Here is a 16,166-nt window from a genome sequence, read left to right as displayed (position 1 = left end):
TCACCTTGAGATCCTGCGACTCCGCCATGCTCTGATCCAGACGACTGCGGATTATAATCTGGAGAGAGGAAGGGAGACACTGAGAGAAACGGGAAGAGGGAAAGATCGGGAGAGAGATGGAGAGGGGAGAGCAGGCTAACCCAACAGCACTGAGATCTGGATGTGAATCTTACTAAACCAGTGAAAGAGACAGAGGGTGAGAAGGAGGTGACAAGGCACGGAGAGAAAAACAGCAGGACCCGTCGTTCCCCAGGGCAGAGACGGTCACGTGGGAGGAATTCGCAAGCAGAGAACGAGAGAGAGAGAAGCACCTGCGCTTCTATGCCAAGAAAAAAACATGCGTCTCACTGAGGGAGGGAGATACTTCAGCCGTACGGGGACAGAGAGGTGACTGCACGCAGGCCGACAGAGAAGCCCGTTCTGTGCAGGAGGAAAGGAGACGTACCAGCTGCTCCTCTGCGTTGTCAGCCCCTTCCCCCCCGAGACAGAGCGAGGCCTCCTGTTCGTCCTCAGGTAGTGAGCCGTGGAGCAGCAGAGCCTGGGAAGGACACACACACACAGCCCCTCAGTCCTGCGCACGTGACCGGACACCGCCGGGGGAGGCTAATCCAATCCCTGTGTGGCTCTTAAAGCTGTACCTCTCGCACAGCCCGATCGCGCTGACCCAGGCTGCGCTTCCGGGGCCCCGGCAATCCGACACCTGTAGCCTGCCACAGCACCTCGGCTCCCTACCCCACACTGGGAATCACTTCCTGCTCCTCACACCTCAACACAACAAATCCACACTCAGATGTGTGTGCAGTGTGGAGTGGGTTGTGCAGTGTGGTGAGTGGGGTGTGGGTGTGCAGTGTGGTGAGTGGGGTGTGGGTTGTGCAGTGTGGTGAGTGGGGTGTGGGTGTGCAGTGTGGTGAGTGGGGTGTGGGTTGTGCAGTGTGGTGAGTGGGGTGTGGGTTGTGCAGTGTGGTGAGTGGGGTGTGGGTGTGCAGTGTGGTGAGTGGGGTGTGGGTTGTGCAGTGTGGTGAGTGAGAAGTGGGTTGTGCATTGTGCAGTGTGAGTGTGGTCAGTGGGGTGGGGGTTGTGCAGTGTGCAGTGTGAGTGTGGTGAGTGGGGTGTGGGTGTGCAGTGTGTGAGTGGGGTGTGGGTGTGCAGTGTGGTGAGTGGGGTGTGGGTTGTGCAGTGTGGAGTGTGGTGAGTGGGGTGTGGGTTGTGCAGTGTGGTGAGTGGGGTGTGGGTTGTGCAATGTGGAGTGTGGTGAGTGGGGTGTGGGTTGTGCAGTGTGGAGTGTGGTGAGTGGGGTGTGCAGTGTGGAGTGTGGTGAGTGGGGTGTGCAGTGTGGAGTGTGGTGTGGAAGTGTGATGAGTGGGATGTGGAAGTGTGATGAGTGGGGTGTGGAAGTGTGATGAGTGGGTTGTGCAGTGTGCAGTGTGGTGAGTGGGGTGTGGGTTGTGCAGTGTGGTGAGTGGGGCGTGAGTTGTGCAGTGTGCAGTGTGGTGAGGGGGGTGTGGGTTGTGCAGTGTGGTGAGTGGGGTGTGAGTTGTGCAGTGTGCAGTGTGGTGAGTGGGGTGTGGGTTGTGCAGTGTGGTGAGTGGGGCGTGAGTTGTGCAGTGTGCAGTGTGGTGAGTGGGGTGTGGGTTGTGCAGTGTGGTGAGTGGGGCGTGAGTTGTGCAGTGTGCAGTGTGGTGAGTGGGGTGTGGGTTGTGCAGTGTGGTGAGTGGGGTGTGGGTTGTGCAGTGTGGTGAGTGGGGTGTGAGTTGTGCAGTGTGCAGTGTGGTGTGGGTTGTGCAGTGTGCAGTGTGGTGAGTGGGGTGTGGGTTGTAAAGTGTGGTGAGTGGGGTGTGAGTTGTGCAGTGTGCAGTGTGGTGAGTGGGGTGTGGGTTGTGCAGTGTGGTGAGTGGGGCGTGAGTTGTGCAGTGTGCAGTGTGGTGAGTGGGGTGTGGGTTGTGCAGTGTGGTGAGTGGGGCGTGAGTTGTGCAGTGTGCAGTGTGGTGAGTGGGGTGTGGGTTGTGCAGTGTGGTGAGTGGGGTGTGGGTTGTGCAGTGTGGTGAGTGGGGTGTGAGTTGTGCAGTGTGCAGTGTGGTGTGGGTTGTGCAGTGTGCAGTGTGGTGAGTGGGGTGTGGGTTGTGCAGTGTGGTGAGTGGGGCTTGAGTTGTGCAGTGTGCAGTGTGGTGAGTGGGGTGTGGGTTGTGCAGTGTGGTGAGTGGGGTGTGAGTTGTGCAGTGTGCAGTGTGGTGAGGGGGGTGTGGGTTGTGCAGTGTGGTGAGTGGGGTGTGAGTTGTGCAGTGTGCAGTGTGGTGAGTGGGGTGTGGGTTGTGCAGTGTGGTGAGTGGGGCGTGAGTTGTGCAGTGTGCAGTGTGGTGAGTGGGGTGTGGGTTGTGCAGTGTGGTGAGTGGGGCGTGAGTTGTGCAGTGTGCAGTGTGGTGAGTGGGGTGTGGGTTGTGCAGTGTGGTGAGTGGGGTGTGGGTTGTGCAGTGTGGTGAGTGGGGTGTGAGTTGTGCAGTGTGCAGTGTGGTGTGGGTTGTGCAGTGTGCAGTGTGGTGAGTGGGGTGTGGGTTGTGCAGTGTGGTGAGTGGGGTGTGAGTTGTGCAGTGTGCAGTGTGGTGAGTGGGGTGTGGGTTGTGCAGTGTGGTGAGTGGGGCGTGAGTTGTGCAGTGTGCAGTGTGGTGAGTGGGGTGTGGGTTGTGCAGTGTGGTGAGTGGGGCGTGAGTTGTGCAGTGTGCAGTGTGGTGAGTGGGGTGTGGGTTGTGCAGTGTGGTGAGTGGGGTGTGGGTTGTGCAGTGTGGTGAGTGGGGTGTGAGTTGTGCAGTGTGCAGTGTGGTGTGGGTTGTGCAGTGTGCAGTGTGGTGAGTGGGGTGTGGGTTGTGCAGTGTGGTGAGTGGGGCTTGAGTTGTGCAGTGTGCAGTGTGGTGAGTGGGGTGTGGGTTGTGCAGTGTGGTGAGTGGGGTGTGAGTTGTGCAGTGTGCAGTGTGGTGTGGGTTGTGCAGTGTGCAGTGTGGTGAGTGGGGTGTGGGTTGTGCAGTGTGGTGAGTGGGGCTTGAGTTGTGCAGTGTGCAGTGTGGTGAGTGGGGTGTGGGTTGTGCAGTGTGGTGAGTGGGGTGTGAGTTGTGCAGTGTGCAGTGTGGTGAGTGGGGTGTGGGTTGTGCAGTGTGGTGAGTGGGGTATGGAGGTGCAGTGTGGTGAGTGGGGTGTGGAAGTGTGATGAGTGGGGTGTGGAAGTGTGGGATGTGGGATGTGGGATGAAAAAGTGCATTTCCTATGGATTCTGCCTCCTTCCTCTTTTTCAATGCAGTTCCAGACCGTCTGGTATCACCTGAAACGGAAAACGTGCCAGAGGTGTCAGGACTCACCTGCAGGCTGGAGATCATCCTCCGGGCCTCCTCCATCTCCCTCTCCAGCTGCTCCTGCTGCTCCAGCAGCTGGTCCTCCCAGGAGCTGCCCTCCCCTGCCCCCACGGGCCCTCCCAGCGGGGCCATCACCAGCACCTCTGAGGAAGGAAGAAAGGAGGCCTGAGCTCACAAACACAGCCACTTGAGGGCCGTGCTAGGAGCTCTCTGCACCAGGGTGTTCACAGTAACAGACTCCAGGACAGCTCAAGTTCACGTCTGGGAAAAGCCCGACAGTGCCAGGAGCCAACAATGACCACACTGAGCTCATGATCGGCACAAACTGGGAGCTCCAACTCAAAGCATTCAGCTCGAGGTTAGCTTTACAAACATTTCTACCTAGAGATACAGAATCCAGAGGAAAGTTCAAAAGCAGTCAATCATAGTTTAGTTGGTATCCTACAGTATACTGTGGGTGCCGTCTGTGATTAAGTAATTTTTCACTCAACTAACAGCTTTTCTGCAGGTTTATAGCCTTCACCAAAACAGGCAAGGTCAACTCACATAACAGATAACGGTTAAATAATATGAGAAAGGTTCCATAAAATTTTCCTAAATTTAAAACTAAGCGTAGACAGAAAGATGGGTCTATAATAAGTGGCCTGTTGTGCTTATTCTTTGTGCCGACAGGATGTTCGCTCACAGACGGGTCACACCTGCTTTGCAATGAGCCTCCTCCAGCTGGGCGCCGAGCGTCGCCTCCTGGCTCTCTGATTGGCCAACGGCGAGCTCTCCCTTGGGGGTGTGAGCTGGGCTGGGGGAGCTCAGACTGGAGGAGGAGAGAGAGAGATGGATGGGTGAACAGCAGCAGGGACACCAGACACCGGTGGCAAACTGACACCTGCAAGAAACCGACTCCCTGTCACAGTGTCACAAGAGTCAGACCCCAGATTCCAACAGGAGACGCATTCACACCACCCAGTGCCTTCCCACAGCCCGACCTACCATGTTGTAATAATAATAATAGCATTTTATTTATAATCCATTTTCATAAGTCTCATAACTCATTCTCAAAGTGCAATAAAATTAAATATATGGAACCCAAATTAACAAACAAAATAAAATAGAGAATAAAATCAAACAACATTATACCCAAACCAATACATAAGCTCAAATCAGGCAGCAGCAACAGATTTCTTGTAAAGACGTGTTTTCACTGCTGGTTTAAAACTTGCCCTGATATCATGGGGCGGGTCATTCCAGAGAAGGGGAGCATCAGAACAGAAAGCACGGCCTCCTACAGAAGACAGAGTAGTCCTTGTGATAGAGTTTAAATTGGGAAAATCCTGGAATTCTGGGAGGACGTCTGGAGTCAAAGGGGTCCTTTAAGTTGAAGCAGTTCCATGAACACATTTAAAGTCAATAACAAAATCTAAGATTCACAGGCAGCCAGTGCAGGGATGCCAACACAGGTGTAATGTGTCCCTGCTTTTGCATCCTCAACAGAATCTGAGCAGCACAGATCTGAAGGTGCTGAAGTTCCTGAGTCTACGTAGCCGGAACTCCTTTAAAAAGACATTACAATAGTCCAGCCCCAAGGAAACAAAAACATGGACAAGTCTCTCCACATCGGATTGAAAGAGAACAGGCCGGGTTTTGGCAATATTTCGGAGGTGAAACAAATAATTTTTACAGATATTGATGTGATCATCGAAAAGCCAATGATGAATGCATTCTACCACCAATATTAGCGACAGCGATAGTTACTGGAATATTATGACTGTCGATAGTGAGATGAGAGATATGATGGACCTGAGGAGAGGTCCCTACAGCAGTACTTGTTTTACTAGTATTCAATTTTAGAAAATTCCACCTCATCCAAGTCCCAGCCTCCTCAGAACAGGCACTAAGACGATCAAGAGCTGCAGAGGTGCTGTGCTTACATAAAGTTCAGGGTAGCAATGAAAACTAATAAAAACTGTTCCTGATAACCCAACCTAGTGGAAGCAGGTAGAGGATGAACAGAATGCGCACCAGAACAGTTCTTGTGGAAGAACAGGACAACTCATTAGAGGGTGACTTGCACTCACCAAGTGCAACATATTCATATCTGTTCGAAAGGTATGAGCAAGACCAGTTTCAAATAATAATAATAATTGCTTACACTTATATAGCGTTTTTCTGGACACTCCACTCAAAGCGCTTTACAGGTAATGGGGATCCCCTCCACCACCACCAGTGTGCAGCCCCACCTGGATGATGCGACGGCAGCCATAGTGCGGCAGAACGCTCCCCACACACCAGCTCTCAGTGGGGAGGAGAGCAGAGTAATGAAGCCAGTTCAGAGATGGGGATTATTAGGAGGCCATGATTTGTAAGGGCCAATGGGAAATTTGGCCAGGACGCTAAATTGCCGCCAAAAACTGTCCTTTAAAGACCACAGGTGTTCTTAGGACGCTCTGAAAGGTTAAAACGATCTATAGTGTGAAATGCTGCAGTGAGGTGCAGTAAATTAATCAGAATTAAAGGATAGGATGCTAAAGGACGTGAGCAGTGGGCTGGAATGCAATAGGGGCTAATCACTCTGAATATCAGCGTATACTGCAAATATACTGTATACCGAACAGGACGGCCTCAATATCCCCTCACACGGCCAGGAGACTGGTCTGGAATTGGTAGACCAAGCAGACCAGTAGGTGGCGCACTTTCCTGCAAATTCCAAGTGTGGTGACATGCCACAGGATGGGACCTTCAACTGGGCCCTTCTTTCCAAAACTGAAAAATCCCAACAGTTTGTTGTTGTTGTTTTTTTTTTTCTCGTTATTGTTGCTGTTAAACATCCAAGCGTTTTAACTCTGGCCAAATCTAAAAAAATCTAAAAAAAACAAAAAACAAAAAAAACAGGCTGTAAAATCCCTACTGCTGCCTAAAATAGGACTGAGAACTAGGGAAAAGAGTAGATGAAACGTGCAGGGGCTTCCCAGTTAAACTAATTCCAGCCTGCGGGGGTTTGCAGCTGGCATGTGGGCGGGACAGGAAATGCCTGAGAGCCCTGACATGTGCAGAACAAGGCTGGCGGGAAGGAACTACCACACCAGAGACCCTGTCCTCGCTCAGCACAGGCAGACCATCTCCATTTCCACCATCTGGCCGCCAAGAAAGAGAATCACACACAGAGAGGCTCAGTGAAAGCCGGGAGCCGAACTGAGCCCAGAGAGCAACCCCCCCCCCAGCTCCTCCTCGGGGAGGTCTGTGATGCATTAATCCCGTCTCAGCGACTGGCCTGACTCAGCGCTTCTCTGGGGCCGTCAGCCGCAGTGAAGATCTCTGCGTATCGAGCCGCGGCGGGGCGATTGGGGACCAGGGGCTGCTCGTTTCTGGACTCCTGCCGCTTGGCTCCTGTTGCTTTTGGCAGATTGCGAGGCTTGGAAGTCGACAACAGGGCCCGAACGATAACCCCATAAAACACCCTGTTGATGCTGTGTGTACAGTAAGGCACCGAGCAAGAAAACCGAACACTGCTCCTTTTCTGCAGAAGTAAGAGTAAAGAAGTAAACTCCTAAAATCTAAATGGAGACAGAATCATTTACAAAACCCAACAAGCACAGAACTCTTCCTAGGCAGCCACCCAGAGCACTTCCACTGGAGCCTCGGGGTTGCCATGCTGCTCCTCGGGGATGGCGTGTTCCTATTAAGGTGGCCACACCCTGCCCACTTCCTCAGGAAAGACAAGGCGCCCGGACGCGGACGCAGAGACGGCGGCTGGCACGGGCAGACGGGGACGGACAGATGAGGGGACAGCGGCAGACGGGACATGGAGCCAGATACGCGCTGGAGAAAGGAGAGAGGAGGAGGAGGAGGCTGGGACCTGGAAGGGGGGCCTCTGGGTGAAGTTTCCCAAACCTGTCTCCATGACAACACGTCAGTCACCGTCGCTCAGCACAAACAACAACACGGGGAGACGGGGGAGGGGGGGGTCGCATGTGAGAAAGCTGCTGTGAATGTGCCCTTCTTTTTGTGCGCTGCCACAACAATGCCGGCCCCCACAGCGCAGCCCGGCTTCATTGTCTGCGCGGTCTGTGGGGGTTGAATGGGGCTGCGGCCCTCACCCCCCCGCCTGCCCGCTCTCCGCGCAGGCCCCGGTGCTCTGGCCCAGCGCCAGCGGCCTCTGGCACAGAGCGGCCCCCGAGCCGTCCCCCGCGGCCACTCCTCCTCCTGCCCGCCCCCTCGGTCGTGAGAAACGTTTCGCGTGCCTGGGCCTGGGCCGCACGAACGCACTGGGCTGACGTGGGCGGTGCGCTGACCCCTGGGGTGACATTCCCCACAGGGGACAAGGGGTCGAGGAACAAAGAGCAGAGAGACGGCCACTCAGCCTGCAGGTTTTCAGAGGGCGAAAGAACCCTTCTGCCCACTGAAGCCCCCTCGGTTTCAACAAAACACGCACAGAATAGTGAGACGAAAGAAGAGCTCGGGCCATTTCCACACGGCCCCATCAATTCGTGGAGAGTTCATCACGACAAACCGCCGTGGGCGAAAAAAAAAGACATTTGCATGACCTCTGCCATATCACCCACTGTCCTTATCAAAAACCCACTGGACTGTGTTAAAAGGGCTTTTGTTCGAGTTAATTTGCACAAGCGCTTTCGCGGAACGATCTCAGTTTCCTGACTGCAGTGCCTTTGACAACTCCGTGCGACACCGAGATGATTATTTTTCCCACCGATATAACCTCTTTTCCCCACAGCGGGTGTAAAGACTCCAGTGTGGAACAATACTTCCCCCCCAACACTGTCCAAAAGACTAAAAGGCCTCCCTCCCCTGCTTATTAGCCAGCAGCAGGACTGGCTGAAATGACGCAGACGTAGAAATGACGCTGGGAAACGCTGCCCATAGGGCACAGAAAAGTCGGCTTCACACAAACTCCTGCAACGTGGGACGTTTTCAGCCTTACTTCCTTTCTGGGCAGTTCAGAACCCGGGGCTGGCCTGAGAGCGTTGCGGAGTCTGGCTCGGTGAGCGAGGATAAAAAAAGACTCCGCACGGTATAATTAGGGCCAGGGAGAAAAATCAGACAGAAGCGCGATCAAGGGCTTCCCGTCCGTGTTAAAGGAGCCATGCCGAAGGGCTCGAGGACTGCTGCCCTGCTGTGTGCGTCTCACAACACCCACCGGGACAGAAAAAGGACAGGAAAACTCTCATCTCCTCGTCACCCGGCGGCTGCAACACCCTGCGTTAAGCAGACCTGCGCGCGCGCACACACTTGACACCCCCGCACACCTACTCGCTGCAGCGCATTGCCATGGGAACCTCAGCACACCCCAGGGCTCAGACCAGACCCGACACCAAGAGATTCGGGAGACGGACGCAGAGACAAATGGACAGGAGGACAGACCACACAGCTAGGAGAGAAAGCCGACCCACATTCGCTGCTTTTAAAAGACTGCCCTTGGTTCTCTCCGTCTATGAACGCCACATGCTGGATGTATTCCAGCCGTTAAATGTTTTTAAAGAACGTCATTAAATATTAAAGACGGAGAGAGCAGTCAAAATGAGTACAGAGAGCACAGAGGATATACAGACCCATGTACACAAAGTGCTCTCCACATCACACTGAAGCGCAACAAAACTTCCCTTGATCAAAGTTAAAGATGCCCCTAACCAGGAACTTCAGGCCACGTCTGTAAAAACCGATTGGCCTGAGAGGAGACTGATGCCAGATTCCTCTTCCCCGCCAGGCAGGAAGCAGCAGACCCAGCGAGGAGCGTGTGGCCAGAGAGCGGAGATCCACTCGCTAACCTCTTACCATTTCGTCTGCTTCGCTCCCATGGTGCCGTCTGACCTCTAACCTCCCAGGAAACCTCTCTTGGCCACCCGAGTCACGGCACAGTCCCGCTCACGCCATCGCCCCCCCCCCCCAAAAAAAAGCACACACCGGCAGCCGGGGGGGCAGGAGAGGACTCCAGGAGGGGCTGCTAACAATCCAGCAAAACCAAAAACTGGGGAGTCCTGACGGGGCTCCTGTCGCTGCCTGGTCCCGGCAGGGCGAGGACACGGCGCTGGAGGCTGCGGAACCGGCGCTCCAGCTGGCAGCCACATCTGGCTGAGCTTCCGGACCACTTCCCCCAGGATCCAGAGCCCGATCCGGATCACACGCAAAGGCGGGACAGCACCCTCTCTCGGGACAGGGGGTGACAGTCGCTCCAGAGAGCACGGGAGAAAGATCCTGGAAGCTGTGAGCCTGCGGTGCCCAGCTCTGCCCCCAGCCCCGCTGTCTGCTGAGCCCCGGCTGCCCCCAGGCCAGGAGAGAGGTCGGCTCTGTGCCTCCTGCTTTCTCCGCTCGGACTCGTGCTGTCGCGCTGAGCTCCTTCTCCGTCCTACTGCTGGGAGCTGGCAGCTCCAGCCCGTCTTCTCCCTCTCCCTCCTCCCTCTCCCTGTCTGTGCAGAGATGTCAGGCATCATCCCTCCCCCTCCGCGCTCTCTCCCTCCGCGGGGGAGATGTGTTTTGGCTGCGGAGGAGGAGGCGGGGGTTGGGGAGGGGGTGTGTCCCACTCCAGTAAGGCTGACAGATCCTGGTCTGGACAGTTTGTTCGGTGGATTTTAACAAGATCATCTCACTACAGGAGGAGGTTTATCCTCAGCGACAGAGCTCACAGAGACAGGCGCTCTGTCACAAAACAACAACTCACTGAAAGCTTTATCATCCGGGGATTGTTCTGGTCGTTGGATTATGCAATGCTATTATAGGTTGATTCCGTTTCATCCTCTTCATGTGGATGATCCTGTACTGTCAGTATTTTGCAGGCCATTGATTTTAAGTTGCCTGGTTGCATGGCACTGTGGTTGGCACAGCTCTACAATCCTGGCTTCAGTTCTGGACCAGGCTGCCATCTGTGCTGGGCAGCACGTTCTCACGTTGGCCTCCCTCATCCTTCCACTTTCCAAAGAGGTGCTGATTAGGATCACCGGTGTCTCTAAATTACGCCTGTGTACTTATGTGTGTGTGTTTGCATGTCTGTGTGTGCGTTTGCATGTGTGTTTCTGTGTGTGTGTGCTTGTGTGTGTGTGTGTGTGTGTGTGCGCGCGCGCGCATTTGCATGTGTTTCTGTGTGTGTTTCTATGTGTGCCTTTGCATGTGTGTTTCTGTGTTTGCACTTGTGTGTGTGTGCCTTTGCATGTGTGTTTCTGTGTGTTTGCACTTGTGTGTGTGCATTTGCATGTGTTTCTGTGTGTTTGCATGTGTGTGCATTTGCATGTATGTTTCTGTGTGTGTGTGCTTGGATTTGTGTGTGCATTTGCATGTGTGTTTCTGTGTGTGTGTGCCTTTGCATGTGTGTTTCTGTGTGTTTGCATTTGCATGTGTGTTTCTGTGTGTGTTTGCATGTGTGTGTGCCTTTGCATGTGTGTTTCTGCGTGTTTGCATGTGGGTGCATTCGCATGTGTGTTTCTGTGTGTGCATTTGCACGTGTGCCTGTGTGTGCTTGTGTGTGTATGCATTTGCGTGTGTGCGTGCTTGTGTGCATGCATGTGTGGGCGCCCTGCGATGGACCGGTGCCCCATTCAGGGTGCAGTCTGTCTGTCCTCCTGTGCCCCTGCGTGGGCCCTGGGCTGCTGCAGCCCTCACCAGGAGCAAGTGACTTTCAGATACCGGAGGTCTGGAGGGACGGCCGATTTTAAGCTGCCTTGGGTAAGAGTGTTGTCTGAGTAAATGAGAAAGTCAGGACAAAAGTGGAGTGTGCCACAGGAAGTGTGTGCCCCGGGAACGCCCAGCGCTGGACTGGCTCACGACGTGCGGCACCGCTCCCAGGAGAAAGTATCAGACCCGCGGAGGACAGGAGGAAGGAATGAGGACGTCTGCCTGCGAGAGCAGCACAGAGCTGGAAGCAGGGATCAGCAGACCCCTGGGGAGGCCTGCATTAGCGATATAGGGGCTCAGGCTCAGTCTGTTTATCCTTTATGAGGATAAACTATCTTATATATCGGAGGAGTGATCTATTCAGGGATATAATACCTATATATCTGTGGCTTATCTTAATCATATAGAGATACAATATCTACATATCATAAGAATGATCTATATGGGTATATACTTTTTATCTGAGGAATAATATATATATAAATATACTATCTGAAGAAGGATCTATATGGGGATATAATATCTATAGTGAATATCAAAAGTCTACACACCCTTATTGAAATTTCAGCTTTTGTTGATGTTAAGGCTGGAGTCACATCAGACATTTTTCAGACTTTAATAAAGATCTTGTAACCAACAATATTTAAGCGAAAAACAAAATGGATCATTCTTAGAAAAAATAATTAAAACAAAAACATGTTCAATGCCTTGGTTGCATAAGTGTGCACACCCTTTATAAAGGGGGTTGTTACTGTGTTCAGATTTAACCAATCAAGTTCCAAATCATGTACAAAGGTAATTCGCCTTCACCTGACATCAACTGAAGTGATTCTGATTAGCCCTAAATAAAATCAGCTGGTCCTGTAGGATTTCCCTGAAGGTTTCTTAGTTGCATAGTGCAGAGATAACCATGGTTATCCATTCATAAGGGGGTGGGGCAGTGGCTCTGTGGCTAAGGATCTGCGCCTGTGCCTGGAAGATTGCTGGTTCAAATCCCACAGCCAGCAGAGGAATCCTACTCCGTTGGGCTCCTGAGCAAGGCCCTTAACCTCAACTGCTCCAGAGGCGCTGTACAATGGCTGACCCTGCTCTCTGACCCCTGGCCTCTCTCTCCCTGTCTGTGTGTCTCATGGAGAGCAAGCTGGGGTCTGTGAAAAAGACAAATTCCTAATGCAAGCAATTGTATAGGACTAATAAAGTGATCTTATCTTATAATCATGTTACTGGGATCTTATTGTTAAAAGGTACAGATTAGGAGAAGGATATAAAAGAATTTCAGAGGCATTACATACATCATGGAACACTGTGAAGACCATTACTAAGAAGTGGAGGAAATATGGCACCACCAGGACATTGCAAAGATCAGGACGTCCTTCCAAAATCGATGACCGGGCAAGGAGAAAGCTCATCAGCTCAAGAGGCCACTGGCAGCCTTAAAGGAGCTGCAGGGATTTATGGCAGTAACTAGGTTGCATATTACAACCACTTTGCGCATTCTCCACTGAACTATGTCTGAACTATGGGGTAGGGTGGCAAGACGGAAGCCATTTCTCACAAAAAAGAACATCCAAGCCCATAAACATTTTGCAAGAAGAACCATTCATTCTTCCAAAACCATGAGAGAAAAAGTCTTATGGTCTGACACCAAAGTAGAACTTTTTGGCCTTTTTAGATTTGTTAGAACTTTAGGACTTTTTAGATATGTTGGGCGCAAAGCCAATACAGCTCCTCACCCAAAGAACACAGTACCTACTGTCAAGCATGGTGGTGGCAGCATCATGATATAGGGCTGCTTCTCTTCAGCAGGGACAGGGGCTCTGGTCAGGATAGAGGGGGAAATGAACAGCCCCAAATGTCAAGACAGTTTGGCGCAAAACCTGCTGGCCTCTGCCAGAAAGCTGAAGTTAAAGAAGAATTTCACCTTTCCACACAACAAGGATCTGAAGCACACAGCCAACTCAACCAAGGAACTGCTTAAAAAAGGGAAGATCGATGTCCTGGAATGGCCCAGTCAGAGACCGGTCCTCAGTCCTGTAGAAAGACCTGTGGACTGACCTAAAGAGGGCTGTGCACAGGATTTGCCCTCAAAATGTGACTGAGCTTGAACTCTTCTGCAAAGAAGAGTGGGATAAAATTGCAAAATCCCGGTGTGCTAAGTTGATAGAGACCTATCCAAACAGACTTACTTTGTGCTTCCAAAAAGTATAAGTTAAAGGGTTTGCACACTTATGCACTGGCATTGAAAGTTTTGTATTTTTAAGTATTTTTTCCTAAAAACGATCCATATCTTATTCACTTAAATATTGTTGGTTACAAGATCTTATTAAGGGTGAAAAAAGGCATTTACGTCAACAAAAGCTGACATTTCAATAAAGGTGCATAGACGTTTGATATCCACTGTGTATATATATATATCAGGGAATGATCTATATTGGTATATACATTTTATGTATCTGAGGAATGACTTATATGGGGGTATAACATTTATATATATATATGTAATTATTTATATAAAGACAGTTAAACAATTAGTTGGATACATGCTCTGATGCCACCCCTGGACATCATCAGTGATGTTACCTGGGGTCACTGAGTGTTTCGGGTCTTTCAAGATCAGACACCTTCGCCCAGGTGACCCCAGCTTGTGTCACCCACAGATCACTCCTCTTGATCCACAGCCATCCTGAGGCTCTTACTGCAGGTGTAATATGGGAATGATCAATGTGTAAATGCTGTCTGTTCCTGAGGAATGATTTATATGGGTATTTACTATATATCTGAGGAATTATCTATACATATACAGTATATGCTGTCTGTATACCTGGGGGATGATCTACATTGGTACTGTATATACTATCTATTTATCTGTGAATGATCAATGTGGGTATTTACTATCTATATACTGTATCTGGGGAATGATCTATATGGGTATTTACTATATATCTGGGGAGCGATCTATGTGTATATGCTGTCTGTATATCTGAGGAATGATCTATGTGCGTATTTACTATATATCTGGGGAATGATCTATAATGGGGAAGTAAGCGGAGAGGCTTTTAAAGCTGAATAACACATCTATCGCAGTGCCCTGCTGGGGTTTCAGTGCTCCTGACCCATTCTGACAATGGAGCCTCAGAGAGGCAACACGCCGTGCAGCGCTTCTTCCCTTGTGGCAGAACGGAGCGCGTGCTGAGCCGACGCCCCCTCGGGCCCCGCGCAGGGCGTCAGAGCCACATCTACACACTCCGCGGCTTGTTCTGCTCACCCTTCCCGTGGGGGAAGGGCTGTGCTGTCTGCCAGCACCAGCGCCAGTGCCGGCTTGCCAGATTCCAAACACGTTTTCAGATTTGCTCTGAATTCCTCCTCCGCCAGGAGAACCGGTGGTCGGTGTGCCTCCGGGCCACGGGACACTTGCAGCTTCTTTTCGCTCTTCCCAGAGTTCTGCCACTCGTCTGGTTTCTCTTTACCGCGTTTCCCCGATTGTACCTCCATGACCCCGCGCTTCAGTCCCCACTCCTCACTGTGTCTCACTACGGCACAGCCTCCCCAGACCCAGACCTGCCTGCCCCACCACTCTGAGTTACTCCAGTCAGGGAGGGAAAGGCACTGCCGGGCCAGAGGACCCCCAGATTGTCATGGTGAAGGTGGGGGTACCCTACCAGCCCAGGCCAGAGGACCCCCAGATTGTCATGGTGAAGGTGGGGGTACCCTACCAGCCCAGGCCGGAGGACCCCCAGATTGTCATGGTGAAGGTGGGGGTACCCTATCAGCCCAGGCCAGAGGGACCCCCAGACTTGTCATAGCAGAGGTGGGGGTACACTACCAGCCCAGGCCAGAGGACCCCCAGATTGTCACAGTGAAGGTGGGGGTACACTACCAGCCCAGGCTGGAGGACCCCCAGATTGTCATGGTGAAGGTGGGGGTACACTACCAGCCCAGGCCAGAGGACCCCCAGATTGTCACAGTGAAGGTGGGGGTACACTACCAGCCCAGGCCAGAGAACCCCCAGATTGTCACAGTGAAGGTGGGGGTACACTACCAGCCCAGGCCAGAGAACCCCCAGATTGTCACAGTGAAGGTGGGGGTACACTACCAGCCCAGGCTGGAGGACCCCCAGATTGTCACAGTGAAGGTGGGGGTACACTACCAGCCCAGGCTGGAAGACCCCCAGATTGTCACGGTGAAGGTGGGGGTACACTACCAGCCCAGGCCGGAGGACCCCCAGATTGTCACAGTGAAGGTGGGGGTACCCTACCAGCCCAGGCCAGAGGACCCCCAGATTGTCATGGAGAAGGTGGGGGTACCCTACCAGCCCAGGCCAGAGGACCCCCAGATTGTCACGGTGAAGGTGGGGGTACCCTACCAGCCCAGGCTGGAGGACCCCCAGATTGTCACGGTGAAGGTGGGGGTACACTACCAGCCCAGGCCGGAGGACCCCCAGATTGTCACAGTGAAGGTGGGGGTACCCTACCAGCCCAGGCCAGAGGACCCCCAGATTGTCATGGAGAAGGTGGGGGTACCCTACCAGCCCAGGCCAGAGGACCCCCAGATTGTCACGGTGAAGGTGGGGGTACCCTACCAGCCCAGGCTGGAGGACCCCCAGATTGTCACAGTGAAGGTGGGGGTACACTACCAGCCCAGGCCGGAGGACCCCCAGATTGTCACGGTGAAGGTGGGGGTACCCTACCAGCCCAGGCCGGAGGACCCCCAGATTGTCACGGAGAAGGTGGGGGTACACTACCAGCCCAGGCCGGAGGACCCCCAGATTGTCACGGAGAAGGTGGGGGTACACTACCAGCCCAGGCCGGAGGACCCCCAGATTGTCACAGTGAAGGTGGGGGTACACTACCAGCCCAGGCCGGAGGACCCCCAGATTGTCACAGTGAAGGTGGGGGTACACTACCAGCCCAGGCCGGAGGACCCCCAGATTGTCACGGTGAAGGTGGGGGTACACTACCAGCCCAGGCCGGAGGACCCCCAGATTGTCACAGTGAAGGTGGGGGTACACTACCAGCCCAGGCCGGAGGACCCCCAGATTGTCACGGTGAAGGTGGGGGTACACTACCAGCCCAGGCCGGAGGACCCCCAGATTGTCACGGTGAAGGTGGGGGTACACTACCAGCCCAGGCCGGAGGACCCCCAGATTGTCACGGTGAAGGTGGGGGTACACTACCAGCCCAGGCTGGAGGACCCCCAGATTGTCATGGTGAAGGT

At 53.0% G+C, this 16,166-nt stretch overlaps 1 protein-coding gene across 4 annotated transcripts in view; it reads right to left on the bottom strand.

The window, feature by feature from the left end:
• The window catches only part of LOC148816689 (dixin-like), a 50,993-nt gene that overhangs the window by 15,563 nt on the left and 19,264 nt on the right, over positions 1–16,166 (bottom strand). For all 4 annotated transcript variants that reach the window (XM_088939976.1, XM_088939973.1, XM_088939975.1 and 1 more), the window contains 4 exons: positions 4,037–4,149; positions 3,345–3,481; positions 446–538; positions 5–58 (listed from right to left, as the gene is read on the bottom strand). In XM_088939976.1, the coding sequence (XP_088796102.1) occupies positions 5–58; positions 446–538; positions 3,345–3,481; positions 4,037–4,149 (397 nt within the window). The remainder of the gene's footprint in view (positions 1–4; positions 59–445; positions 539–3,344; positions 3,482–4,036; positions 4,150–16,166) is intronic.

This window comes from Atractosteus spatula, chromosome 22 (assembly GCF_055471065.1).
Source record: "Atractosteus spatula isolate fAtrSpa1 chromosome 22, fAtrSpa1.hap1, whole genome shotgun sequence".
NCBI lineage: Eukaryota > Metazoa > Chordata > Actinopteri > Semionotiformes > Lepisosteidae > Atractosteus > Atractosteus spatula.
The sequence above is the reverse complement of the archived record's forward strand: the minus strand, read 5'-3'. Positions and strand labels throughout refer to the sequence as shown.